This window comes from Balaenoptera physalus (genome assembly GCF_965194825.1).
Source record: "Balaenoptera physalus genome assembly, chromosome: 3".
NCBI lineage: Eukaryota > Metazoa > Chordata > Mammalia > Artiodactyla > Balaenopteridae > Balaenoptera > Balaenoptera physalus.
The window spans coordinates 6,989,119-7,014,589 of record NC_138890.1 but is presented as its reverse complement, the minus strand read 5'-3'; the positions used below and the strand labels follow the sequence as shown (position 1 = coordinate 7,014,589).

Here is a 25,471-nt window from a genome sequence, read left to right as displayed (position 1 = left end):
GTGGGGGGGACTCCTTGTTTGTGCCTCAACTCTCACCCACCTTGTCCCTCAGGGCCCCCAAGGGAAAGACGGGCAACCTGGGCACCCTGGACATAGAGGAGAATTGGTGAGAAGCCCTTTGACCTCTGACCCATGACCCCATTAGGCTCTCCATTTCTTCCCCTCCATGACACCTCCTTTTAATGTTTCTCCTCAGGGCTTCCAAGGTCAGACAGGCCCACCTGGACCAGCTGGTGTCGTGGGTCCTCAGGTCAGAGTGGACCCCACAGGTCTCCCCGGTTTTGCACCAGTTCGGGGATATTTGGGGGAGGGGGAGGTGATCTCAGGCAGACCCCCACCCCGGGCCACCTCCATTCAAGATGAGCCTTCTTCCTCTCCAGGGAAAGACAGGAGAAGCAGGGCCTCTGGGTGAGAGGGGGCCCCCAGGCCCCCCTGGATCTCCTGGTGAACAAGGTCTTCCGGGCCTGGAAGGCAGAGAGGGGGCCAAGGTGAGACCCTGCCCCGCGGGAGATCTCATCAAGTGACCCCAAAGGTCCCTCAATGGCCCCACGGCACCTCCAGGCTCAGAATCAACCCCATGGGGCAGGGGGCCCAGACTCACAGATTGAGGGGAGACGCCGTCTTCTCTGGAGTCTGACCTCCCTCCTCTGCACTCCTCCAGGGGGACCTGGGACCACTGGGACCCTTTGGGAAGGAAGGGCCACCTGGACGCAGGGGCTTCCCTGGTCCCCAAGGAGCCCCCGGGGACCCAGTGAGTATCGTTTGGAGCCCCTCCTGCATGTGCCTGGCTGGGCTGTGAAGCAGAGAAGGAAAGGGCGGCCCAGGGGAGGGGCAAATGTGATAGTAAAATAATGGCTGCAGGAGGGACAGATCCCTGAACCTCAGTGCCCGGGAAGCGGGTGGGAACTCTGAGCCCCCCAGAGTGAAGACAGGACCCGGGGGCACCTCTGGGAGTCTCTTGACTGTGAATCATCTCCTCCTCAGGGACCTACTGGTTTGAAGGGTGACAAGGGGCCCCCGGGCCCCGTCGGGGCTAACGTAAGTGTAAACCCGTCTGCTGTGTGGGGGGCAGGGTGCAGGGGTCTCAGGGTTTCTGGGAAGCTGGGTATTGTCCTCATCAAGTCTGCTATTTGGGGAGCCAAACAGATCGGGGTCACGGCCAACTCTGCCGCTCACTGGCTGGGCAGTCGTGTCACTGCGCGAGTCTCAGTTTCCTTGTCTGTAAAATAGTCCCATCTCCTAGATGATCGTAAATCTCAATGAGATGATCCGTTGGACACATACTTACCTGCGTGTCAGACATCAGCGTTTAAAAACCTTCTTTCTCCTGGAGTTTACTACGATCTAGCCAGGGAGATAAGGGATCAGCCGTGATGAATGCCACAAAGCAAAATAGCGCAGAGTAAAGGGGAGAAGGGGAGAGCCGTTGAAATAGGCAGGCCAGGGAAGGCCTCCTGAGAAGGTGACATTTGAGCTGAGACCTGAAGGCGGTGAGGGAGGAGCCATGTGGGTGTCTGGGGGGAAGAGTGTGCCAGGCAGAGGGAACGGCATGTGCAAAGTCCTGAGGCTGGAGGAAACAGTGAGGAGGCCCGTGTGGCTGGAGTGGAGTGAGCCTAGGGTGAGTGGGAGGAGGTGAGAGCATGGTCGTACAGGACCTTGTGGGCTGCCAGGAAAACCTTTTTTTCATCAAGTGAGGTGGGAGCCACAGAGGGATGTGGGCAGGGAGGCACGTGCTTGGACTCAGGTGTTCACAGCGCCCTCTGGCGGCTGTCTGGGGAATAGATTGGATGTGCTGGTAACCACCTAACTCAGTGCCTGACTGCTTGAAAACCCTCCAATAAATGAGAATTACCACTACTGCTATTATCCCTGACCCTTCACCCCTGTTTTCAGGGCTCCCCTGGGGAGCGCGGTCCTGTAGGCCCAGCAGGGGGCATTGGGCTTCCTGGCCAAAGTGGAGGCCAAGGCCCTGTTGGCCCTGCAGGCGAGAAGGGGTCCCCGGTAAGTGCCTGCCCCCCATCCCCCAGGCATCCCCAAGACCCAGCCCTCTACATATCAGGAGCTCATTTCTGCCCTCCTGGCCCCGACATACCCCTTTCCACTCCGCCCATCAGGGTGAACGCGGCCCCCCTGGCCCCACTGGCAAAGACGGGATCCCAGGGCCCCTGGGGCTTCCTGGATCCCCTGGAGCTGTGGGGCCTTCTGGCGAGGAAGGGGACAAGGTGAGAGAGAGCTCATGGAAGGGGAGGGGCTGGGGGGAGGATGGGGGTACAGGGAGGCTTGGTCCTCCCTCATCCTGTTTCCTCTGCAGGGAGAAGTGGGAGCCCCGGGTCACAAGGGCAGCAAAGGCGATAAGGGGGATGCGGTGAGTGGGGGCCCCCAGTGAGGGGGTTGGTCCTCGGGGAGGGGAGAGGGATGCGGAGGGTGGACGGGGGGAGGCCACGGAGCTTCCTGCCTTCATGAGACACATCTTGACACCTGCAAGTAACAGAAGCCACTCAAGCTACCTGGAATAAAGGGGTTAATTGCACCCCCAGCTTCCCTCCGGAAGTTCAGCCTCAGCGCCCAGCATCAGGGAGCCAGCTCAGTCCCTGGGTCCTGGTGGGACTTTTGGGCAAATGTCCTGATGGGCCAAACTTAGGACAGATGCTCTGTCTGGTCGCATGAGTTGGTAGCTAATAAGACAGGGTTGGGGGAGGGAAATGCAGCTTCTTGGTGGGGGGAGTGGACAGGGGTGCAGTGATTGACATCTCTAGTGTTTCCTCCCACCAATCTTGAACCTGAGGGGTTTTTGACTCTGTTCCCTCCTCCAGGGCCCACCTGGACCGACAGGGATACAGGGTCTTGTGGGACACCCAGGCTCCCCGGTGAGTGCTCCCAGCTTTGTGGCCATCCCTGGATCCCCAGTGGGAAGGGACAGTGCTCTCCATGGTGACTCGGGCCCAAACTCAGCCCTGACCTTGACCTACCCCTCCATGCCAACGCTCAATATGAGCTCACCCCAGAATCTGACTCAACCCTGACCTCAACCCCGACCTCAACCCCTGAACCCCATCACAGCCCTAATCTCAACACTGCTTGTGACCTTAACCTCAATCCCAACTCACACCTGATCTGCACATCCAACATTAGCCGAACCTGACCCCGTCTTACCCTTAACCCCAGTCCTGACCCACCCTCCAAGGCAGACCCCAAACCCGGGCTCAAACTCTGATTCTACCTTGGCCCTAACCTCAAACCCTACCCTACATCTCAACCCCATCTGGACCTTCCCCTCACCACCTTAACTGACCTCAGCTTGACCCTGACTCACCACCCAATGCAAAGTTTTTAGAAAAGCTTTGACTCAACCCTTGACTTCATTCCTAATCTCTGGCGCTTAACCTGCATCCCCAACTTCAGACCCAGTCCTGACCCTCTCCAAACTTAATCCCAACCCTGAACCTCAGTCCTGACTTTGACCTTGAGCCTCTCTCCAACCCTCGACACAGACCCTAACTGTGCCCTGCCCTGTCCTCCTCCCAGGGGGCAGATGGGGCTCAGGGACAGCGGGGACCTCCAGGCCTCTTTGGGCAGAAAGGAGATGATGGAGTGAGAGGCTTCACGGGGGTGATTGGCCCCCCTGGCCTGCAGGTAGGTGTCTGAGTTTGGGGGTACAGCCTCTGGTCCTTCCCACTTTGTGCCCCAATTTTGCTTCTTTGTTCCACAGGGGATGCCAGGCCCTCCTGGAGAAAAGGGGGAAGTTGGAGATGTAGGGTCCATGGTATGGACAATGGGGGCAAATGGGGGGGTGGTGGTAGGGCAGGGGTGGCCATTAAACCGATTTTGGGGGGGGCACATTGTCATTTTAAGGATCCTGTGGGTCACCAGCACCAAGGGTGGTGTTTGTGATTAGTGGAGTTTTGAAGGGCCATGGGGTCACTGGATGCTCTTCTGACTGTCCCACAGGGTCCCCATGGAGCTCCAGGCCCTCGGGGTCCCCAGGGCCCCAGCAGATCAGAGGTGAGGACTCTGGGGGAGGGCAGGATACCTCAGAGGTGAGGACATGGCTTTCCCAAGAAGGGGCTGTTGGGATCGCACAGTCCCAGCTGTACCCCGTGCTGTCTCTCCAGGGTCCTCCAGGGCTGCCTGGGGGAGTTGGTCAGCCTGGAGCAGTGGGCGAGAAGGTGAGAGAGAGAGAGAACAGGAGTCTGCCTGGGGCGGGGAGGCACAGCCAGTCCTGCCTGGGGGTGGCTGTTCTGGCTGCCAGGTTGGGAACGCTCCTCACCTTCACTTTGCCTCCTGCAGGGTGAACCAGGGGAGCCTGGAGACCCGGGACCCCCAGGAATCCCAGGCATCCTTGTGAGTAACTTTGTCCAGTGTCCCTGCACCCATCTCAGGGAATCCCTGACCCCTGGGCATCTAGGGCCACCATGACCTCTGCAGCCCTAGGTCACCCACTGACCCAGGAGCTACAGGCATCCCCCGTTATCTTGATGACAGAGCCCTGAAAGGTATCAGGGTTGCTACATAAAGTTCTCTAGGTTGTATACTGCACAAGGGTGTAGGGCTGAGGAGGCAGGTGGGGCTCAGATCTAAACCACAAGCCCTGGCTTGGGGATGAGTCGCCCAGAGGGGATCCCTTTTCTGATTCACTCCAGGGTGGCACATGGGCTAGCCCAAATTTGCCCATGACCTCTGGCCAACTGGACCATCCTGACCCCTGACTCCTATAAATCCTAGATTCCTCTGACCTCTGACCCTTGGGCAGTCTAGGCTACTCTGACCCCTAACCCCAGGAAAGCCCCAGGCCACCCAGATTCCTGAGTCCAGGTATGCTAACCCTTGACCCCTGGAGAGTCCAGGCGCCTCTGAACTCTGTTTCTGCAAAGGGGCCCAAGGGAGAAATTGGTGAAAAGGGGGACGCAGGCCCATCTGGGGCAGCTGGACCCCCGGGCAAGAAAGGCCCCCCCGGAGAGGATGGAGCAAAAGGAAACGTGGTGAGTCCTGGGGGACATGGAGGCAGAGACTCGGGGGAGGAGCACATGTGTCACCTTGGACCTGCTCCCCAACTTCCAGCCGGCGGGGGGGGGGGGTCCCATCCTCCAGTGTGCTGATTCCACAAGCAACCCGGAACATGGCTGAATGAATGAATGACTGAATGAAAGAATGAATCAATATAAAAATGGAGTGGTTATATGTCATTGCAGTAGGGGAAACTTGATTCCACACTGAGTTGTTCTAACAATGCTGGCAAGGTCAAGGTTGAGACTCATGCTGGGTCAGAGTTGGCTGATGAAGGATTTGCCATCAGGGCAGCGGTTGAGCCCCTCCCACCATGGCGATGGGGCTCGGGCTTGGGAGGGAGAGCAGCAAGGAGCTTCGGAGTCTGAGGGACCTTGATTTGAATCTCACCACCCCACCGCTTGCCGAGTCCTTTCTCTGAGGTCAGTTCTATCTGCGAATCCCAAGCCTAGAGGATACAGTGAGATGATGCATGGAACATTCTTAGCTCACATTAAACACGAGAGTGTTCCTTCTACCAGGGCTGGGATTTTGTGTTTTGTTCACCATTGTATCCCAGCAACCAGAACTGTGCCTGGGCACAGTTAAATGAATGAATGAATGAACGCTCCATCGTTCAGAGACATAATTATCCATCATTCTGTGTTCCAGGGCCCCACAGGGCTCCCAGGAGACCTAGGCCCCCCCGGAGACCCTGGGGTTTCGGTGAGTGTGACCCCTCCTTACTCGAAAGCCCAGCATATTCCCTATTCTGTGCCCCTCTCCACAAGCCCCCCACAGACCTGGGCAAGGTCGATGGAGAAAATAACCTTCACTCTCCTCCAAACCTCACCCCTAAATTCTCATGTGCCCCCATGACCCCTTCCGACTTTGTTCCTCCCACCACAGGGTCAAGACGGCCCCCCAGGGGAGAAGGGAGACCCTGGAGATGTGGGGGGACTGGTGAGTAGGGGAACAGAGGATGTGGTGCATGAAGAGGGGGGTCGGGGCTGGTGGGTGGGTGAATTGGGGGGTCAGGTGAGTGGGTTAATGAGGTACCCAGGGCCCTTGTAGATGCACCTGCTTTGCCCCTCTGGGGCCTCACCTTGAATGCGAGCAGCTTGAGGGTGGCGGCGGGAGATGGCTGGTGCTGGGTGGTATGTGGGGAAGGCTGTCTTCGCATCAAAGGCATCCTGATGGGGACATATGTATACGTATAACTGATCCACTTTGTTATGAAGCAGAAACTAACACACCCTTGTAAAGCAATTAGACTCCAATAAAGATGTTAAAAAAAAAAGGCATCCTGAAACCGTCATCCTCAACTACGCTGCTGGTTCTAATCTCCATAGGGTCCACCTGGTGCTTCTGGGGAACCCGGTCCCCCTGGGCCCCCTGGCAAAAGGGTGAGTGTTGACCACCCCACCACCACCTCCTGGCTGCGCTGGCTCCAACTTTGTTCCATTCACTCTCACAGCCCCCCGCTCCCCGCTACAAACCCCCCACTCATCCCCAGAGCACCCAGTCACCTCACAGCCCCCCACTCACACTTTCTCCCCTAAGGGTCCTTCTGGTCACACGGGTCGAGAAGGCAGAGAAGGGGAGAAAGGTAGCAAGGTGAGTGCCCCCTGCCAAGGTGGTGGGGCCCTTATCCTGACCTGTCAGCCAGCAGTTGGGCCATCAGCATGGGGAGAGGCCTGGGACCCCACAGGTGCTCCAATTCCGCCCCCCTCCCTGCTGGCTCTTGGCCGGCGGGTGGGGAGGGAACCACCCCCTGACTCTCTCTGCCCCCTCCCTTGCCCCTGTCCTTTTCAGGGGGAACCAGGTCCTGACGGGCCCCCAGGGAGGACAGGCCCAGTGGGGACTCGAGGGCCCCCTGGGCGTGTCGGGCCTGAGGGTCTTCGAGGGATCCCCGGCCCTGTGGTGAGTGGGGTGGGAACAGGGACAGGGCGGGGTGGGGGTGGGGGTGGGATCCTGCCTTCCTTAGGTGCTCCCGTCTTGTAATTTCTCACCATAGTTAGCAGGAGCTGACCCTGGTGGGCAGTGAGGCATCCACATTGAGTTCTGGCAGAGTTCAGCCCCCCCATGTTCTGCTTTGCCCTAGGGTGAACCAGGCCTCCTGGGACCTCCTGGACAGTTGGGCCCTCCTGGCCCCCTGGTAAGAGACTCCTTTGTCCCTGAGGTTCCAGCGCTGGGAACCACACTGGGCATCCAGTGACCATCTAGTGACCATGGGTGCCTATGCTGCAGACTGACCTCTCATGGACTATCCATCTGATGGTCCACCCTTAACCATCTATACTAACCATCTCTTCTGATCATTCATCTCAATGATCTACACTGGCTATCCACACTGACCCTCTATCTTGATGGTCTACATTGACCAAACAGACCACCTATCTTAATAGCCTACACTGACCATCTACATTGATGTTGACCACTGACCATCCAAGTTGGCCATCCTCCAACAAACCCCTTCATTCATCTCTCATCATCCCTCCTCTTTCTTGACCAGCATCCCCATGACCACTTCCCTGGTAATTCCATTTGAAACCTGGGTAATTTCCCATTTGACCATCCCCCAATCACTCACATGGACCTTGAGGCTTTCTGTTTGAGACTCACCAACTAACCCTAACTCTCCTTCCAGGGGCCCTCTGGCCTCCCAGGGCTGAAGGGAGATGCTGGCTTCAAGGGGGAAAAGGTAAGGATGCCTCCTTCCATTATTCTCCTCCCCCACTTACCTCCCTCTCCTCCACCTTTACCTCCCTCTGTAGCCAGAGGGCTAGGAGATTGGGGTCTCCTCTGCTCCCAAACTCACTACTCCAAGGCTCTAGGAGAAAAGTCTCCCAATCCCCCGCCCTCACTTCTTCCCCCACATGTGCCTCTTTTATCCTCCAGGGCCACATCGGATTAATTGGTCTCGTTGGTCCCCCTGGGGAGGCTGGTGAGAAAGGGGATCAGGGTTTGCCAGGAGTGCAAGGCCCCCCTGGCCTCCAGGGAGAACCTGTGAGTGTGTGTCCTGCCTCGAGTGGGAAGATTGTGTTCAGAGGGTGGTGGGAAGGCAGAAGTGGGGCTTGTTTGGAGACTGTGGGTGTGGGGATTTGGGAAGCCTGGGTCTAGAATAATAGGGGTTGTGTCTGGAGAAAATGGGGGGCTCTCTCTGGGGACTTGAAGGTTGAAGTCTGCATCTGGGGTTTGGGGTCTTCTTTGGAGGGAACTGGAAGCCTGTCTGGGGGATGTGTCTGGACCATAGGGATGAACCCTGTCAATGATGACTCTGATGTCCTTTCTCCAGGGTTCCCCTGGTCCCATCGGCTCTCTGGGCCACCCTGGGCCCCGAGGTGTGGTGGTGAGTATGAGGGGTTTGTGGGATGGGGTCACCTTGTTGGGCCAGCCAGGACTCTGGCTCTCCCTGTCTCTACCCCACAGGGTCCTCCAGGACAGAAAGGCTCAAAGGGGTCCCTGGTGAGTACTCACTGTTCCCTTGGGCTCCCACATCCCAGCTTCCCAGCCCCCTTCACAGCGCCAGAACCCTCAGGGCCTTTGCATTCATTCATTTATTCAGTCAGTCAGTCAGGCATTCAACAAGTATTTCTTCAACACCTACCATTGTATTTTATCAAATCTAAGATGCCATCCATTGTAAGATGAACCATTATTTTATAAACTGCTACGGAAGAAAACAGTTCTGCCAAGTAAACTATGACTTGTCACAGATGTTAAGATGATGACTTCAGAGATGTTCACATATAGGAAGAAAATTTGCAGTTTATGCTTGGTGCTGAAAATTGCATGTCCTTACCCCCAGTGCTCTGTGTGTGTGTGTGTGTGTGTGTGTGTGTGTGTGTGTGTGTTGGCAGGCAGCGGTCTCCATAGACAGAGTTCACACCCAAATGACTTCTCCCTACAGGGATCCCAAGGTCCCCGCGGAGACACCGGCCCCCCAGGTCCCCCCGGCCCCCAGGTGAGTTACCCAGGGACTATGTTGGAGTGTGTCCCCCTTAGGTCCCTCAGTGCCCAGAACTGGATGGAACACCAGGTGTTCAGGGGGTGCAGGTGGGGTGGGAGGTGGCCCAAAAGCTGAAGGAGGAACTGGGCTGTGTGTAGGGCGTTGGGGGGGATATCCATGGGGGCTCTGACCGTGTCTCGTATGTCCATCTCTCCTGGCCTTTCTCTGTCTCTATCTCAAACACTTGTTTCACTATTTTATCTTTGTTTCTCTCTTCTGGGCGCACCCTCTCTCTGTCTCTCTCTGTCCTTGTCTCTTTCTCTCCTTTGCCTGACTTTGTGGTTCTGTCTCTTTTTATCGTCTCTCCACTTCGGCCTTTCCCCATCTCTGAGCCTTTCTGTCTCTCTCCTTCCCATGTCTCCCTCTGTTTCTGACTGTCTACCTCCCCCTGTCCCTGTCTCTATCTCTCCCTCCCCTTTCTCCTCTCCCCCTACTCCTGTGTCTTTCTGTCCCCCACGTCTTTCATTTCTGCCCGTCTCTCTCCCTGTCTCTTCCGCCTGCGTCTCTGATCTCCTCCTCTCCTCCATCCCCACCTCCGCCCAGGGTCCATTTGCGGAGCTACACGGGCTGCGCCGGCGCCGGCGCTCGGTCCCGGGCCTGGGAGTCCCGGAGGGCGGCCTGGAGGAGGTGCTGGCCTCGATCACGTCGCTGAGCTTCGAGCTGGAGCAGCTGCGACGCCCTCCGGGCACGGCTGAGAGCCCGGGCCTCGTGTGCGGCGAGTTGCACCGCAACCACCCGCATTTGCCCGACGGTGAGGTCCCGTCCCTCCCCCGGTGGGCGGGGTGCCTTGGTGTCCGCCCGGCTCATCCGCCCTACCTGGCTCTGCGGCAGGGGAGTACTGGATTGACCCCAATCAGGGCTGCGCGCGGGATGCGCTCAGGGTTTTCTGCAACTTCACGGCGGGAGGAGAGACCTGCCTTTACCCAGACAAGAAGTTTGAGACCGTGAGTACCTCTGGGGGCGAAGTGGGAGGCGGTGGTGGTGGTGGAAGGAGGGACAAGACTCTGGAAACCATTTCATTCATACCCTGCCCACACACACACACCAGGCGTTGACTGGGGCTTTATTTTTCCTTCAACCAACATCTATTGAGCACCTACTGTATGCCAACTCCTTGAAATGCTGGGGTTACAGCGGAGAATCCAAAACAAAACAAAACAAAACAGACTTCTTTGCTTTGCTGTTATGGAGCTCATTTTCTATGGGGAAAGACGGATAAGAAAATCTAGTAAAGAAATCAATAATGATGCAGAACCTTGAAATAGCAGGTATGTGTGCCAGCACTAAGCGCTTGGCTGCATTAACAACCACCAATGTGGCCATTCTGTTATCCCTAAAATAGATAACCAACAAGAACCTACTGTGTAGCACAGGGAACTATACTCAATATTTTGTAATAAACTATAAGGGGAAAGAATCTGAAAAAAATAGATATGTATGTATGTATAACTGAATCACCTTTCTGTAACCTGAAACTAACACAACATTGTAAATCAACTATACTCCAATTAAAAAAATAAAATTCTGTTATCATCCCCCAGACAGGGAAACTGAGGCACAGAGAGGGACAAGATTACCCACGACAGTCTGGCTCTTGTCCCAGCCCTTAACCATGCTCTATTCTGCCTCCTAAACTGCTGTCTTATAGGCCCCATGGGCTCACTGCCCTCCACCTGGTCCCCCAGAAATCCTGGGGTTCTCCATCAGGGAGCCCTGAGCCTAACAGCCTCTGACACCAAGCACCAGGCTTAGCTCTAGAGGGCAGTGGGTGAGCAGTGAGCTTCTGGACCCTGGACTGCTCGGACTGGAATCCAGATCTGTCACCTCAGTTTTTTCATCTGTAAAGTGGGGTTTAAGAAAGTATCTACCTCATAGGGTGGTTGTGCAATTGAGGTGCCAATGAACGTATCAGGGGACACTGATTGAACACTGACTATGTGTGTCGCTGTGTTAATACCTCTACTGCAGGTAAAACACGTTGTAAGCGCAGGGCCTGCAAAAGTGCCCAATAATGTTCTTCTTATTTATTCTTATTTTTTACTGGTCAGAGCCTTGGTTTAGTGGGAACTCAGATACCTTAGTGGATGCAAATTTAGACGAGCTCACCCCCACCCAATTTATGGGGGCTTGAGGGCGGGGCTTGATCTCTAAACAGTTGCTGAAACCTGAGGCCTGATCTCTCACCATTTCATCTTCCTTCTGCCCAGAGAGAGGCTGGGGCAGGGAGTGAGGAACATTCTTGGTTTGGGTTCCCCAGACACAGACCCTGAGATGAGGGTTTGACAAGGGCAAGTCATTTATTTAGGAGGTGATCCCAGGAGGGGTAAGTGAGAGGGGCCAGGGAAGGCAGCCAATAAGGGGTGTGCTGTTAAAACATCACCATTGGACACCCAGGGCTCAGTTCCACTGGGGACTTCCGGGAGACAGTGTAGGGTAGGCTCCTGGGAGCTGTCCCCCACCTCGGGGAGAGGGAGCCGGGGCATTTATCCACCAGCTCTCGTCAATCGTTGGTGGAGGCTGCCTCAGAAGGCGGGAACACCCAGCCTCTTGGGTCTGTCCTGTGCACCAGCCAAGCCCAGTCCAACAGTCAGAGAACAGCCTGAGAGTCCCTGATATTTACAGTCAGTAGCTTTCATTGTGGGGAGGTAAATGCAGAAAGGACACGGTGGCCCCCTGGGGCACCTGCTACACCCTCCCCTCCATCCCCCAGGTGAAACTGGCCTCCTGGTCCAGAGAAAAGCTGGGAAGCTGGTATAGCACATTCCGTCGAGGGAAGAAGGTGAGTTGCCCTGGAGGCCAAGGTGGGGATGGTATAAAAAGTGGTGGGAACCAGCATGGGAATTGGAGGAGGTGAGATGAACAGGATAGACTCACTTTCCCTTCCTGATGATCACAGCATCAGATGTATGATAGGGCAAGCACAGGTCATGGTGGAGATCCAGAGGCAGTGCTGGAAGGACCTGAAGGCTTCCTGGTAGAAGTCACAGCTCAGCTGAGGTCTAAGGAATAAGCTGGGTTGCAAGTTTGGGAGGACAAGGAATAGTGTTCCAGGCAGATGGAACAGGGTATACGAAGGCCCAGAGTCAAGAGAGGGCCTGGTAAATTTAAAGAAAAGGTGACTTGCTCTGCTTTAGAGAGTGTGAGGGGGAATGTGGTAGGAGAAGAGGCTGGGGAGGTGGGTGTGAGCTAGGCCCACTTCCTCAGAAAGATCTATGAGCAGTAGGGAGCCATGGAATGTTTTTAAGTGAGGGAGGGACCGAGATTAAATCTCTGTGATAGAAAAATACCTCTGAGCTGGTGGTGGTGGTGATAGGGAAATTGGAGGCTGGGAGACCCAGAAGACTGATGTGTTGGTCCAAGAGAGCAAGGAAGGGACCAGGCTGGAGCTGGTGCTATGGGGATGGAGAGGAGGGCATGGCTTAGAACAACCTCTAAGAGGGCAAGTCAGTACGACCTAGTAATTGATGAGATGATAAGTCAATAGGACCTAGTAACTGATGAGATGGCACGTGAATAGGACCTATCAATAGTAATTGATGAGGTGAGTAATTGATGAGATGAGTAATTGATGAGATGGAGGGGAGGGAAGAGGTCGGGATGACACCCAGGTTCCTGGTTTGCGGGACTGATGTCTAGTGAGGTTCTAAGATATGTAAATGGGAAGAAGGTCAGGTTTACGGGATGGAGTGGAATCCTGGGTTCATTTGGGATTTGTTTATGTAACATATATGTGTATGCTAAACATTGGGAACATAGCAGCAAAGAAAACACAGTTCCTGACTTCATGAAGTTGATATTCTACTGGGAATATGACCAAGGAAGCAGACAGACAATAACCAAGGAAACAAAGCTATAATATAATGTCAGGGGATACCTTGGTTTGGGTTCCCCTGAAACAGACCCTGAGGCAAAGACTCAATTGCAAGGGGTTTATCTGGGACGTGATTCCAGAAAACATCAGTTGTGGAACATGAAATGGTACAGGGAAGAGAAGGAAGCCAGGACGTGTTACCAAGCCAGTTATCTCAAGCCAGTGATAAGTTAATAATATATTTTATGTAACCCAATATATCCAAAATGTTGTCATATCAGTATAAAGATTATTGAGGCATTTTAAACTTTTCCCCTCTGAGTTCTTCAGAGGCTGGTGCATATTTTATATTTATAGCACATCGTAATTTGGACACTAACTTTCCTTGGAAGTACTTAGATTGCATAAAACCTGCAGGTGCAAAAGTAGATTCACATCCTCAAGTTGTTCCAAACCTCAGTTTTCTGATAAATGGATTGAAGCTCAGTTATTAGTTATAAATTAAAGTTACAATTTTTAAATTAAATAATTAAATAAAAAATTAAAATTTAAATGGATGGACCTAGAGATGATCATAGTAAGTGTAGTAGGTCAGACAGAGAAAGACAAATATATGATATCACTTACATGTGGAATCTAAAAAGAATGATACGAATGAACTTATTTACAAAACAGAAATAGACTTACAGACATAGAAAACAAACTTACAGTTCCCAAAGGGGAAAGGGGAGGGAGGGATAAATTAGGAGTTTGAGATTAACAGATACATACTGCTATATATAAAATAGATGAACAATGAGGTCCTACTGTATAGCACAGGAAACTATATATTCAATATCTTGTAATAACCTATAATGGAAAAGAATCTGAAAAATAATATGTATATGTGTATATATATGTACACACATACACACACATATATATACAAATAACTAAATCTTTTCACTGTAAATGTGAAAATAACACGACATCGTAAATCAACTATACTTCAGGGTTTTTTTTGTTTTTTTTAATTTTTATTTATTTATTTATTTATTTATGGCTGTGTTGGGTCTTCGTTTCCGTGCGAGGGCTTTCTCCAGTTGTGGCAAGCGGGGGCCACTCTTCATCGCGGTGCGCGGGCCTCTCACCATCACGGCCTCTCCCGTTGCGGAGCACAGGCTCCAGACGCGCAGGCTCAGCAATCCTGGCTCACGGGGCCCAGCCGCTCCACGGCATGCGGGATCCTCCCAGACCAGGGCTCGAACCCGCGCGCCCCGCATTGGCAGGCAGACTCCCAACCACCGCGCCACCAGGGAAGCCCCTATACTTCAGTTTTTAAAAAATGGGTGCCAAAAAAAAAAAATTAAAATTTAAATAAAATTTTGAAAAGTTTCTCGGTCTCACCGGCTGCATTTCAAGGGCTCAATAGCCACACGTGCCTAGGGGCTTGCAAGAGAACCGTGGATGGCCGGATGGCTGGTGGGGCTGATATAGATGAGGACATGGCAGGGGGCGGGCAGGTCTGCGGTGAGTGGAGATCCTGGGAGGTGGGTACCTCAGAAAGAGTAGAGGCGAATGGAGTACCCTCACCTCCTCTTTGTCCCACCTCCAGTTCTCCTACGTGGATGCTGACGGAGCCCCGGTGAGTGTGGTACAGTTGACCTTCCTGAAGTTGCTGAGTGCCACAGCCCGCCAGAGCTTCACATACTCCTGCCAGAACTCGGCCGCCTGGCTGGATGAAGCTGCAGGAGACCATGGCCGCTCCGTCAGTTTCCTTGGGTCCAACGGGGAAGAGCTGTCCTTCAACCAGACGGCAGCAGCCACCATCACTGTCCCCTATGATGGCTGCAGGGTAAGGGAGGGGTGAGGGGCTGGCCAGAGCAGGGCGGGAGGCTGCGGCTGCCCTCCCCCTGACTCGGCATCCGTGTCTTCCCATGATCAGCTCCGGAAGGGACAGACGAAGACCCTCTTCCAGTTCAGCTCTTCCCGAGTGGGATTTCTGCCCTTATGGGATGTGGCGTCCGCTGACTTTGGCCAGACGAACCAGAAGTTTGGGTTTGAACTGGGCCCCGTCTGCTTTAGCAGCTGAGAGCTTCAGGGGTGGGAGAGACAGTGAGGGAGCCCCGGATGGGGCACATTTGGTGCTGAGGCTTTGAAACCATCATATTTATCGTCTCCTGGGACTGTGGAGCCAGGGGAGGGTCTGCTCATTACGGTCAAACAATATTCCTTCTCCGTTCCGGAGGTCTGGAGGCTGGACTCCCTTGGCCCATGAGTCCAGTTTCCCTGCACTGCACCCCAGCTGGCATAACTGTAGTCTGGCTGTTTGTCCCCTTCATGCTCACCCGATGCTCAGCTCCCTCCCCCGACCCCCATGCAATGAACTTCTAACTCAGAGCTGATGAATGCCCCCCCGTGCCTGCCTCCCACCCCTCAATCAGTGCTCTCAACACCCTTTGGTGCTACCTTCCCCATAGTTAAGCACTGGATGTCTCCTGATCCCAGGCTGGGACCCCATCACTCATTCCTATTTTCAGGTGGGTTCACAGTGAAGGGACCGAAGTCAGACTCCAGAGGGAAGTGGGACTTCCCTGGACTGAGCTGTGTGCCCCTTCTGCTGCCTCGGCCCAGCTCTGAATACTGCTTCCCCCCCATATCTCCCCAAATGCACCTTGCCATGCCAGATGGTTTGGGGACCAAGATGGTGGGGGGTAAATCAGGATCCTAATGGTGCTGCCCTATTTATACCTGGGTCTGTATTAAAAGGGAAAACCACCTCTGTTGTATATTTAATCTGCTTCCTCCTTAGAGAAGGCTGGGATATGATGAGAGAGATTCTAGCATGATCCCCCCTGCCCCCCCCACCCCACCGCCCCAGGCCATAGGGCATAATTGGCATCTCAAGTCTGAGAATAAACCAGTGAACTGTGTCCCTGTCTGTCTTTCGTCTGACGCTGGCCGTATCTCTCTTAGGGTCAGGCTCTTGTCTCACCTGAGGAATCTGCCACCACTTGTCTTAATAATTGAGTCTTTTCATAGTATGAGTGTGTTTCATGTTTGGTAATTGCAATCATTGTTGCTTGTGTTGTGGTCATCCATGTACAATGCTTGGTGTCAGTCTATCTATCTCTTGTAAAAATAAAATACAGTGTGTGTGTGTGTGGAAAAAAAAAAAAAAAAAAAAGAAAGGCCCTTGGGCAGGCCATGTGGAAAAAAAAAAAAAAAAAAAGTATATACACATTTGTTCCAGAATATCAGATCTTAAAATATATCCCAAGGAAATAATCATGGTTAAATACAAAGATATATCTATTATGTTGGTTTAGGATATCCAAAAATTAATGTACAACAATGGAAAATTAGTTAAATAAATTCTGATACATAAAAAAAAAAAAATAAAAAAAAAATAATTGAGTCTTTTGGTAGAGGTAGCTTTGGGGGTTGGGGAACCTAATTATAATGGGATTCACTGGAAGTGACAGATCTGTTTATTAACTTAGGCTGCTAGAGGAAAAGTTGAAAAAATAGCCAGATCTCTAAGAGAGCAGATCTTAAATGTTCTCAGGACAAAAAAGAAATGGTAAATATGTGACGTGATGGAGGTGTTAGCTAATGCTATGGTGGTAATCTTTTTGCCATATATAAGTGTATCAAATCAACATGTTATACACACTTTAAACATCCACAACGCTATATGTCTATTATATCTCAATAAAGCTGGGAAAAATTGTGAACCTATTAGGAAGACATCTAAACTTTAAAAAAGAAAATAGCCAGATCTCCATGTTGACCTTGATTGCTAATGGATATGGGATTTCTTTCTGAGGTGATGAAAATGTTCCAAGTTGATTGTGGTTATGGTTGCATAAGTCTGTGACTACCCTAAAAAAAATTGTGAACCTATTAGGAGGTTGATTGGTCCTGGAATCACTGGCTGAGCTGAGGGGATGTATCAAGAGGTGACATGGAATGTGGTTTTGGTTTGAGATAAAATGAGTAGGGGTCAAAGGTTTGGGTGGCAGGTCAAGGGAGTGAGTTGGGAGTGAAGAGAATTGAATTATGAGTTGACCCTTGTGGTGAGTTGGAGGTTAGGGGTTAAGGGTAGGGTAAATTACACTGAAGTGGGTTGAAGATAAGTGGAGTGGGAGGGTGGTTTAAGTGTGTTGAGTCAGTTTGGGGATCTGTTGAATTGGGGGTTGGAATGATGAGTGGATTGCGTTAAGGGTTTGGAATTGGATATTGGGTTGAATTGAATTAGGGTTGATTTAAGAAGTAGAATGAACTGAGTAGAGGTAAGTAGGGGTTACTGTGAATATGGGGTAGGGATTGCCAGTTTGGTAAGTTAAGATGTGATCAGTTAAGAGGAGAGTTGGGTTTGGGGTGACTTGAATTTGGGGTTAGATGTTGGGTTGAAGGCTTTAGAAAACAGATTTATTGAGATATAATTCACATACCATATAATTCACCCATTTAAAGTATATAATTAAATGGCTTTTAAGGTATTCACAGACTTGTGCAACCATAACCACAATCAATTTGGAACATTTTCATCACCTCAGAAAGAAATCCCATATCCATTAGCAGTCACCCGTCATCTCCTCCAAACCTCTCGGTGGTAGGAAACCACTAATCTTTCTGTCTCTGTGGATTTGCCTATTCTCCACATTTCATATAAATGGAATCATACAATATGTGGTCCTTTATGTCTGGCTTCTTTCATTTAGCATAATAATGTCACAGTTCATGTTGCAGAATGCATCAGAACTTCATTCCTTGTTATTGTTGAATAATAATTTACTGCATTTTGTTTATCCATTCAGCACTTGACTGAACATTGTTGAGTTAGGAGTGATGGAGGGCTGGTGTGAGTTAAGTTGGATCAGGTGGGATTGTGTGGGTAGAGGTAGCAGGTTGGAGTGAATTGCCTCCCTCAAACGCAGAGCTTGGGACTTCCCTGGTGGCGCAGTGGTTAAGAATCCACCTGCCAATGCAGGGGACATGGGTTTGAGCCCTGGTCCCGGAAGATCCCACATGCAGCGGAGCAACTAAGCCCGTGTGCCACAACTACTGAGCCTGCGCTCTGGAGCCCGCGAGCCACAACTACTGAAGCCTGTGCGCCTAGAGCCTGTGCTCCGCAACAAGAGAAGCCACCGCAACGAGAAGCCCGCGCAGCGCAACGAAGAGTAGCCCCCGCCCGCTGCAACTAGAGAAAGCCCGTGCGCAGCAACAAAGACCCAATGTAGCCAAAAATAAATAAATAAATTTATTCAAAAACCCCAAAAACCAGAGCTTACTCTGCTATTCCTGCCAGCAGCCCTCTAAGGCCACCTGAATACTTGCTCTGGATTCCTTTATTCATTCCATAAATGTTACTAAGAGTGCTAACTCTATGAAGAATATTGGTGCCCAGAGGTTAATCAATGAGTTCATCCCTTTATTCACTTATTCATTTGTTTAGCTCTATTGAGTGTGTACTCAGCACTAGGCATTGCTCCAGATGCTGGGGTTAGAAGAAAGATGCCGTATCTGCCCCTCAGTATCTTACTCCTGAGGAAAACAGATTATACACAAATCTCTATTTAATGTGACTTCAGGTAGTATTAATTGTTGTGAAGGAAAATGAAACAAGTTACATGGAGAGTGATGGAGTCGGGGGCTTATTTGAAATAGGTTGGTCAGAAGACGCTTTGCTGAGGAACTGGTGTATTAGCAGAGACCTGAAGGATGTGAGGGAAGAAACATGTGGAGTCTTTTTTTTGGCTGAGTGGCTTGAGGGATCTCAGTTCCCTAACCAGGGATTGAACCCAGGCCACAGCACACAGCAGTGAAAGCCCAGAATCCTAACCATTAGGCCACCAGGGAACTCCCCACGTAGAGTCTTGAGGAAGTATCCGACACACATTGAAGAACCCAGAAACCCTCAAATACCAATGAGGGCTCTTGAGGGGGTGGTGTTTCTCCTGGTCATCTCTTCTCCAGATGTGTTGCTTTTGCTGATTTCTTCACCTTGGGTTGACGTCTATCAACCCAAATGTAGACCTGCGCCTGCCTCCCTTTTAGTTCCTCTCTCAAACATCTTTAACTCAAGAATGCATATGGTAACACCAGTGCTGTGCGTTATTTTCCTCCTCCTGGGCACACGTGATTGAGATCACATCCCCCAGCCTCCCTTGCAGTTATGTTGGGGACATGTGACTGGGTCTTGGCCAGTGGGATATGAGTAGCCGTAAAACCTCCCGCATAGCCCTCCCTGCTCTTTCTCTCTATTCCATGAAGACCTTGGAGATCACGTGTGTAAGATGAACGTGTCATACATGGAACTAGTAAGGGGCCTGCTTCCATGAGTTACTGCAGTTGACCCTTGAACAATGCTGGGGTTAGGGGAGCCAAGCCCCACACAATCAAAAATCTGCACATAACTTTACAGTCAGCCCTCTGTATCCGTGGTTACAAATCTGTGAGTTCGACCAACCCCGGATCATGTAGTAATGTACATATTTATTGAAAAAAATCCACAAAGAAATGGACTTGCACAGTTCAAGCCCATGCTGTTCAAGGGTCAGCTGGACTTGGAAGAACAGTGCCAAGAAGACCTTCATTAAACATGACCAAGAAATAACTTAATTGTTTTAAGCCCTTGAGAGTTTAAAGAATTGCTTGTTACAGCAGCTGTCATTAATTATCCTGACTAATACAGTGAACAAAGCCAACTTGTACTGAAGGTCAGCATGTAAGCGTGTGTGAGAACCAGGATGTCTCACTGCAGGAAAATCAACATGTTAAAACTTACTATTGAATATCCTTATCCTCAAAAGTGGCCACCGCTGTGAAATTGTCACCGGAGGTGTGTTCTTCCCAAGTCCAAGTTTCCTACCATTCTGCTGTCCTCTCCCATCTTTCCCTTCCTGACACCTCTTCTTGCCTACCCTCGTCACTCCCTTCCTCTAAGCCTTTCTGCTCTTTTTTTTTTTTTTAATTTTTGGCCAAGCTGCATGGCTTGTGGGATCTTAGTTCCCTGACCAGGGATCGAACCCGGACGCCCTGCAGTGGAAGCTCAGAGTCCTAACCACTGGACCGCCAGGGAAGTCCCAAAGGCTTTCTGCTCCTAGATCAGATTTATCTCACTTTCTTATGAAGAACCACCCCCTCAACCCTTCTTACAGACCCTGGCTTCACGCCCACATGACCCATGATTAGTTCAATTGATTGTCTGCGTGCCAGACACCGTTCATCGAATGTTTTCCCGAATGAATTTATTTATTCCTCATCACAACCTTTGAGGAAGATTCTGTCACTACCCTCATTTTGCAGATAAGGAAGCTGAGAAACAGAGAAGTAGAGAGTAACTTGCCCAGAGACTAGAGCTGAAGATTTTGCTGAACAAAAAAGCCATCTTCTCCCTAAAGGGAATTATTTCCAACGTAATTTTAAAAATTGCATCCAATAACAGCCCAGGGTTTGAATGCAGGTCAGCTGGCATGCCCTTTTGCAACTCCAATCCCACGCTGGTACAGGTATTTTGGAGGGGAGGAACAATTAATAGTGTAATGAGGACTCTTTAATTAGGTAAAAGCTCATTAAAGAATTAGAAACTCGGCCCTGCTAAATTAAAGGGTAATTGACAAAGGTGTAAGGAGGGAATTTTAGGCCTTGCACGCTCAGCTCTGTGTATTTACCCAGCATCAGCACCGGCACCCTGGCGGCTGCTGGGAAACTCCCAGCTGATTTGCATATTCAGCAGCCGTAATTAATCACACTGCTTGTGCTTCAGGAGCAATTACTCCCGAGCTGGGGGTGGGGCAGGGCGGCCAGCGTGGGGAACCGCCTGCAGATTCAGACAGGGTTGTAGGGGGTGGGTGGAGCAGGGGATGTTACACATACACACTCACAACATTGTCGGAGATACAAACAGTGACATACGTAGACCAAGGGCTCATGGAATCGGACCCTCATCTTGTCACCTCCTTCCATCCCCCGCTGCTACCACAGCTGCAAGTCACTTCCCGGACCCACAGACTCAGAGAGGCAGACCCGCATCACACACTCCCCTACACCCTCAGCCAGATCCAGATACACTGACACACAAAGGCCACACAGACAGTTGCACACACCCAGTTGTGTCCGGACATACACCTAGAGCTGCCCTGCAAAAACAACCGTGTTCACAAACCCACCCTCAGAGGTGGAGCCACATCTGGAGGGAGATCCCCATTGTCACACATAGAAATACTGTATCCTGGGGCCTGGCACATGCTAGGCACACAGAGGAACACGCAGCCCCACACAGAGACATGCCACCAACACACAAGCCACAGATGTGGGCCCAGGTAAACTCCATCATGGGTGGTTCAGAGGTAACCCTCCCTCTGCCCACACATTCATTCATTCATTCAATCAATCAACCAATCTTTGTTAAGCACCTACCATGTGCCAGGCACTATTCTAGGCTCTGGGGACCCAGCTGTGGACAAAACAAAGATCCCTGCCCTCGTGGAGTTAACACTCTAGTGGGGCTGACAGGCAGTAAGCAAATACATATATGATATGTCAGGTGGTGCTATGAAGAAAAATAAGGCAGGGAGGAGGAATAGAGGGGTGTTCCTTGAGACAGAGTAGTCAAGGAAGGCTTCCTGGAGGAGACATCCCTGAAGTGGTGGCTCATACAGAGAGAGAGGGAGGGAGCCATGTGACATCTCACACAGCCAGGCCCAGAGGCACTGACCCATGCAGAACCGCACCGATCCACATCTGGCCATGCGAAGAGGTCCTGACCCCACAAGGGCAGACGTGTGGCCTCCTGTGCTGAGTGCCCCAGACACCAGAGCTTCCTTTCGAGAGGACGGGCCTGGACCCTGAAGGTGACAGTGCAGCACTGGGAAGACGGGCGGCTGAGCAGACGGAAGACCCAGATTGACACCAAGAGGTTGTCCTGTCTTTCCACGATGCTAGTCTAATCTCCTTTATACACGCTTTTTCCTCCTTGGTAAATTTCTTATTTTATTTTATTTTTGTGGTGAAAAACTGCATAACATAAAATTTACCATCTGCCATTTTTAAGTGTACGGTTCAGTAGTGTTAAGTATATTCACGTTGCTGGGCAACAGATCTCTACAATTTTTTCATCTTGCAAAACCGAAACTCTATACGCATTAAACAACTCTCCATGCCCTCCCACCTCAGCCCCTGGCGCCCACCTTCTACTTTCTCTATGGATCTGACTCCTGTAGGGACCTCACATGAGTGGAATCATGCAGTATTTGTCTTTTTGTGACTGGCTTATTTCACTGAGCATCATATCCTTAAGGTTCACCCATGTTGTATCAGGTGTCAGAATTTCCTTCCTTTTTAAGGGTGAATGATATTCCACTGGATGGATGGACCACATTTTGTATATCCAGTCATCCACTGATGGACACTTGGGTTGCTTCCAGCTCTTGGCTACTGTGAATAATGCTGCTATGAATATGAAAGTGCAAGTATCTCTTTGAGACCCTGCTTTGGATTCTTTTGGATCTATCTCCAAAAGTGGAATTGCTAGATTGAGTATTATTTCTTTTTTAGAAATTGTTTTCATCCAGGCACACATTATGTACAATAAAATGCACTGATCTTAAGTGTTCCGTTGGAGGAGTTTTCACAATTGTCTACACACCCTAAACATGATGTAGACTGTTTCTAGCACCCAGAAAATCCTCATGCCCTTTCCCGTGCCCCCACCCCACCCCCGGAGACACGCCCTCTTCTCGGATCCATTCCAAGTGTGGCAAAACTGATGAATGAAATATGGAAGGTGTATGGAGGTGGTGTGGTGTAGTGGTTAGAGCCAAGCCACCTGGTCCAAGTTTCAGCTCCTTTGCTATAACAGATGTGACCTTCACCCCTCTGAACCTCAGTCTCCAGAGCTGTAAAGTGGGGTGAATAATAGCACCTACAGCGTCAGATTGTGTGAGGATTAAAGTAGTTAAAATAGATCACATACTTAGAACAATGTCTGCCATGTGGTAAGTGCTACAAAAGTGTTGCATTTTAAGTGTTGCATATATAAAAATATGCATACATATGCAACACTTAAAATGCAACATACATATAAATATATGGGGAGAGAGAGAGAGGGAGAGATAGAGAGAAACTTTATAATGAACCCTCATGTGCCCACCACCCAACCTAAGAAATAAAGCATCATACCCACAATTGATGCCTCCTGTATACATTTCTGCCATTGCATTCCTCTCCCTTCCCCAGCAAGGGTAGATGAATATGGAGAATTAAAAACATGGGTTTAGGGACTTCCTTGGCGGTCTAGTGGTTAAGACTCCATGCTTCCACTGCAGGGGTTGGGGGTTCGATCCCTGGTTGGGGAGCTAAGATCCTGCATGCCGTGCAGCGCGGCCAAAAAAAAATACATAAAATAAAATGTAAACCATTTACCCATTTTTAAGTGTCCAGTTCAGTGACGTGAAATACATCCACATTGTTGGGCAACCATTCCCACCATCCACCTCCAGAACTTTTTCATCTTCCCCAACTGAAACCCTGTCCCCATGAAACGCTAAAAGTCCCTATTTTTTCCTTTCCCTAGGTTGTGGGAATTTTTGACCTCAGTTTATTTCTCCATGTTTACTGCTTACAGGAAGCTGTATCCAGGGATGATGTACAACATGATTTTGCAAGTTTCTAAACTATCTCGCGCTGGTACAATATTGAACATGTTCTTTTGCGACTTGCCTTGTTAGTTCAGCCAGAGATTTTTTTCATCTTCTCCATGTAGGCACAAGTATTTCTAGTCTTGCCTTTTTAATTGCTTTGAAAATGCTCACCTCAGCAGAGTTAGCTGTTCTCCTACTCATAAACTTTTAGGTGTTTCCCATTTTGTTCCTCTTCAAACATCTGGGCATGTGTTGCACATGGTAAGTATCTCCAGGGTGTATAAGTACATAAGAAATTAGGAAATTCTGGGTTAGGGAGAAGGTGCATTTTCATCTATCCTGAGTATGATCTTCATGCTGGTTGCCCAAACCTCACTAGGTACCTTGCAGATCACCACTCTCCCGAGACTCCCTTTTGGCCCTAAGACAAAGTCCAAGTCCTTCTACCTGCGGTTCTGGCCTCACTTGTCACCATACCTCATCAGGAGACCTAGCCTACTGCACCTTGTGGCCTCAGGGCCTTTGCACCTGCTCTTCTTTCTGCCCACCATGCCCTGCCAGCTCTTACTCATCCCTCGGATTGCAACTCTGGTGTCACTCCCTGACGCTGACCCCTCAGGCTAGATCTGGGCCCCCCCAGTCACACTCAGTGAACCCTGCCCATCTGTGCAGGCACCCCACTCCTAACTCTCAATTACTTGAAAACGGGGCCGCCTCAAAGCCAGTGCAGGCTGGGCCTGGATTGAGTGCCCGGTCTCTGCTTGCGGATAGATGGAGGAGTCTGTGCATCTGCCTTGGGGCTAGGGTGGCAGCTGCACAGAGACCTGGGCTCCTATCCCAGTTCTACCACTTGCTAGCTGTGTGACCTCAGGCAAGTGGCTTAACCCCTTTGAGCCCCTCACTTTCCTCTCCGGGGAAACCCTTCCCAGGGCTGTCGCAGGGGTTGAAATGAGCCCCAGCCAGGTCTGGCTCAGGGTAGACCACTCTTGGTAGGAGCTGCTGTGGTTCTGAGCCAAGTTCCGGCCCCATAACCTTGGATTAGGGCTTCGCTCCTTCCTGGCTTGGCAGGGCTGGGAAGTGAGGTTAGGTCTCCGTGTCCCGCCAGCTCATTCCTCAATTCCCAGGCCTTTAATGGGAACCATATGCGCTGGACGCCTGCCTGCCCATCCGCCCTCCCGCCTCCGTCTCCTCCCCCAGAGAGGCCTCCTGAGTCATCTGGGCCCCCCTCCCCCTCCCCCGCTTCTCACAACCTCATTCCCACACTGCTCCGGCCTGGGGTTCGCGTGTCGTGGGTGTCTGTGTTGGGTCATGAGTCCCTGTGGGTGTGTGTGAACTGTCTGCCTGTACTGTGTGTTTGTGTGTGTGACTGTGTCTGAACTGTGGGTCTGCGGGTGGGTTTTATACAAACGGTGTGCCTCTTCTGTGGGTCTGTGTGTTGTGCTTAAACTACCCGCCCTGTTTTGTGTGATTGTCTTGTGAGTTTGTGCATGTTACCGTATGAACGCTATGTCTGTTTTATAGATCTCCACATACGTGAATCTGTGTGTGTGAGCCGTGCGTCTGAACCGTGGGGTTTGGGTGTTTTTTGTGTCGGGGGTCTGTGTGTGTGTTGGATCGCCTGTATTTGTGAGCGCTGGCTCTTGGGTAACTGTGGTTGCTTCACCTCTGACGTTCTTCCACCATTTGATGGGCGTGTGTGTGGGTTTCTGCGGGCTCTTCTGCCTGGAACGTGTATCTGGCTGTGTGTCGCGTGTGGTTGTATGTGCTGGTTCTGGGTGACACTGTTCCCTCTGAGCATGGCATTGTGCCTGGACCACTTATCAGGGTGCAGTGTCCCTGGGTGACTGGATGTCCATGTTGTGTGCTTGTGTGTCAGTTCACTTGAGGCCAGGCCTGTGCAACTGGGGGACAAATTCTCATTTTCACATGGTCATTGTGTGTGTGTGTGTGTGTGTGTGTGTGTGTGTGTGTGTGTGATGCCTGGAGGGGAGGGAGTTCCTGTGGTGGCTGCAGTTTCATGGTGAGAAATGCCCAAGA

The 25,471-nt window shown here is 51.1% G+C and overlaps 1 protein-coding gene and 1 long non-coding RNA gene across 6 annotated transcripts in view; one reads left to right on the top strand and one right to left on the bottom strand.

Moving 5' to 3' along the window:
* COL5A3 (collagen type V alpha 3 chain) overlaps positions 1-15,976 on the top strand; it is a 38,094-nt gene extending 22,118 nt beyond the window's left edge. For 3 of the 5 annotated variants that reach the window (XM_082456779.1, XM_082456778.1, XM_082456780.1), the window contains exons 37-68: positions 53-106; positions 197-250; positions 381-488; positions 662-751; positions 985-1,038; positions 1,894-2,001; positions 2,115-2,222; positions 2,312-2,365; positions 2,814-2,867; positions 3,526-3,633; positions 3,710-3,763; positions 3,949-4,002; positions 4,113-4,166; positions 4,288-4,341; positions 4,872-4,979; positions 5,656-5,709; positions 5,893-5,946; positions 6,336-6,389; positions 6,547-6,600; positions 6,799-6,906; positions 7,088-7,141; positions 7,634-7,687; positions 7,885-7,992; positions 8,282-8,335; positions 8,416-8,451; positions 8,897-8,950; positions 9,539-9,746; positions 9,827-9,939; positions 11,706-11,774; positions 14,401-14,640; positions 14,731-14,843; positions 15,326-15,976. In XM_082456779.1, the coding sequence (XP_082312905.1) occupies positions 53-106; positions 197-250; positions 381-488; positions 662-751; positions 985-1,038; positions 1,894-2,001; positions 2,115-2,222; positions 2,312-2,365; positions 2,814-2,867; positions 3,526-3,633; positions 3,710-3,763; positions 3,949-4,002; positions 4,113-4,166; positions 4,288-4,341; positions 4,872-4,979; positions 5,656-5,709; positions 5,893-5,946; positions 6,336-6,389; positions 6,547-6,600; positions 6,799-6,906; positions 7,088-7,141; positions 7,634-7,687; positions 7,885-7,992; positions 8,282-8,335; positions 8,416-8,451; positions 8,897-8,950; positions 9,539-9,746; positions 9,827-9,939; positions 11,706-11,774; positions 14,401-14,640; positions 14,731-14,843; positions 15,326-15,425 (2,643 nt within the window). In that variant the 3' untranslated portion in view covers positions 15,426-15,976. Of the gene's footprint in view, positions 1-52; positions 107-196; positions 251-380; positions 489-661; positions 752-984; positions 1,039-1,893; positions 2,002-2,114; positions 2,223-2,311; positions 2,366-2,813; positions 2,868-3,525; positions 3,634-3,709; positions 3,764-3,948; positions 4,003-4,112; positions 4,167-4,287; positions 4,342-4,871; positions 4,980-5,655; positions 5,710-5,892; positions 5,947-6,335; positions 6,390-6,546; positions 6,601-6,798; positions 6,907-7,087; positions 7,142-7,633; positions 7,688-7,884; positions 7,993-8,281; positions 8,336-8,415; positions 8,452-8,896; positions 8,951-9,538; positions 9,747-9,826; positions 9,940-11,705; positions 11,775-14,400; positions 14,641-14,730 lie in introns of all 5 variants that reach the window. The other 2 variants (XM_082456782.1, XM_082456781.1) reach the window with 1 other exon arrangement.
* Positions 15,803-25,471, bottom strand: part of LOC309658378 — a 201,766-nt gene continuing 192,097 nt past the window's right edge. The window contains exon 2 of the long non-coding RNA XR_014262213.1: positions 15,803-15,915. This is a non-coding gene — a long non-coding RNA (uncharacterized lncRNA). The remainder of the gene's footprint in view (positions 15,916-25,471) is intronic.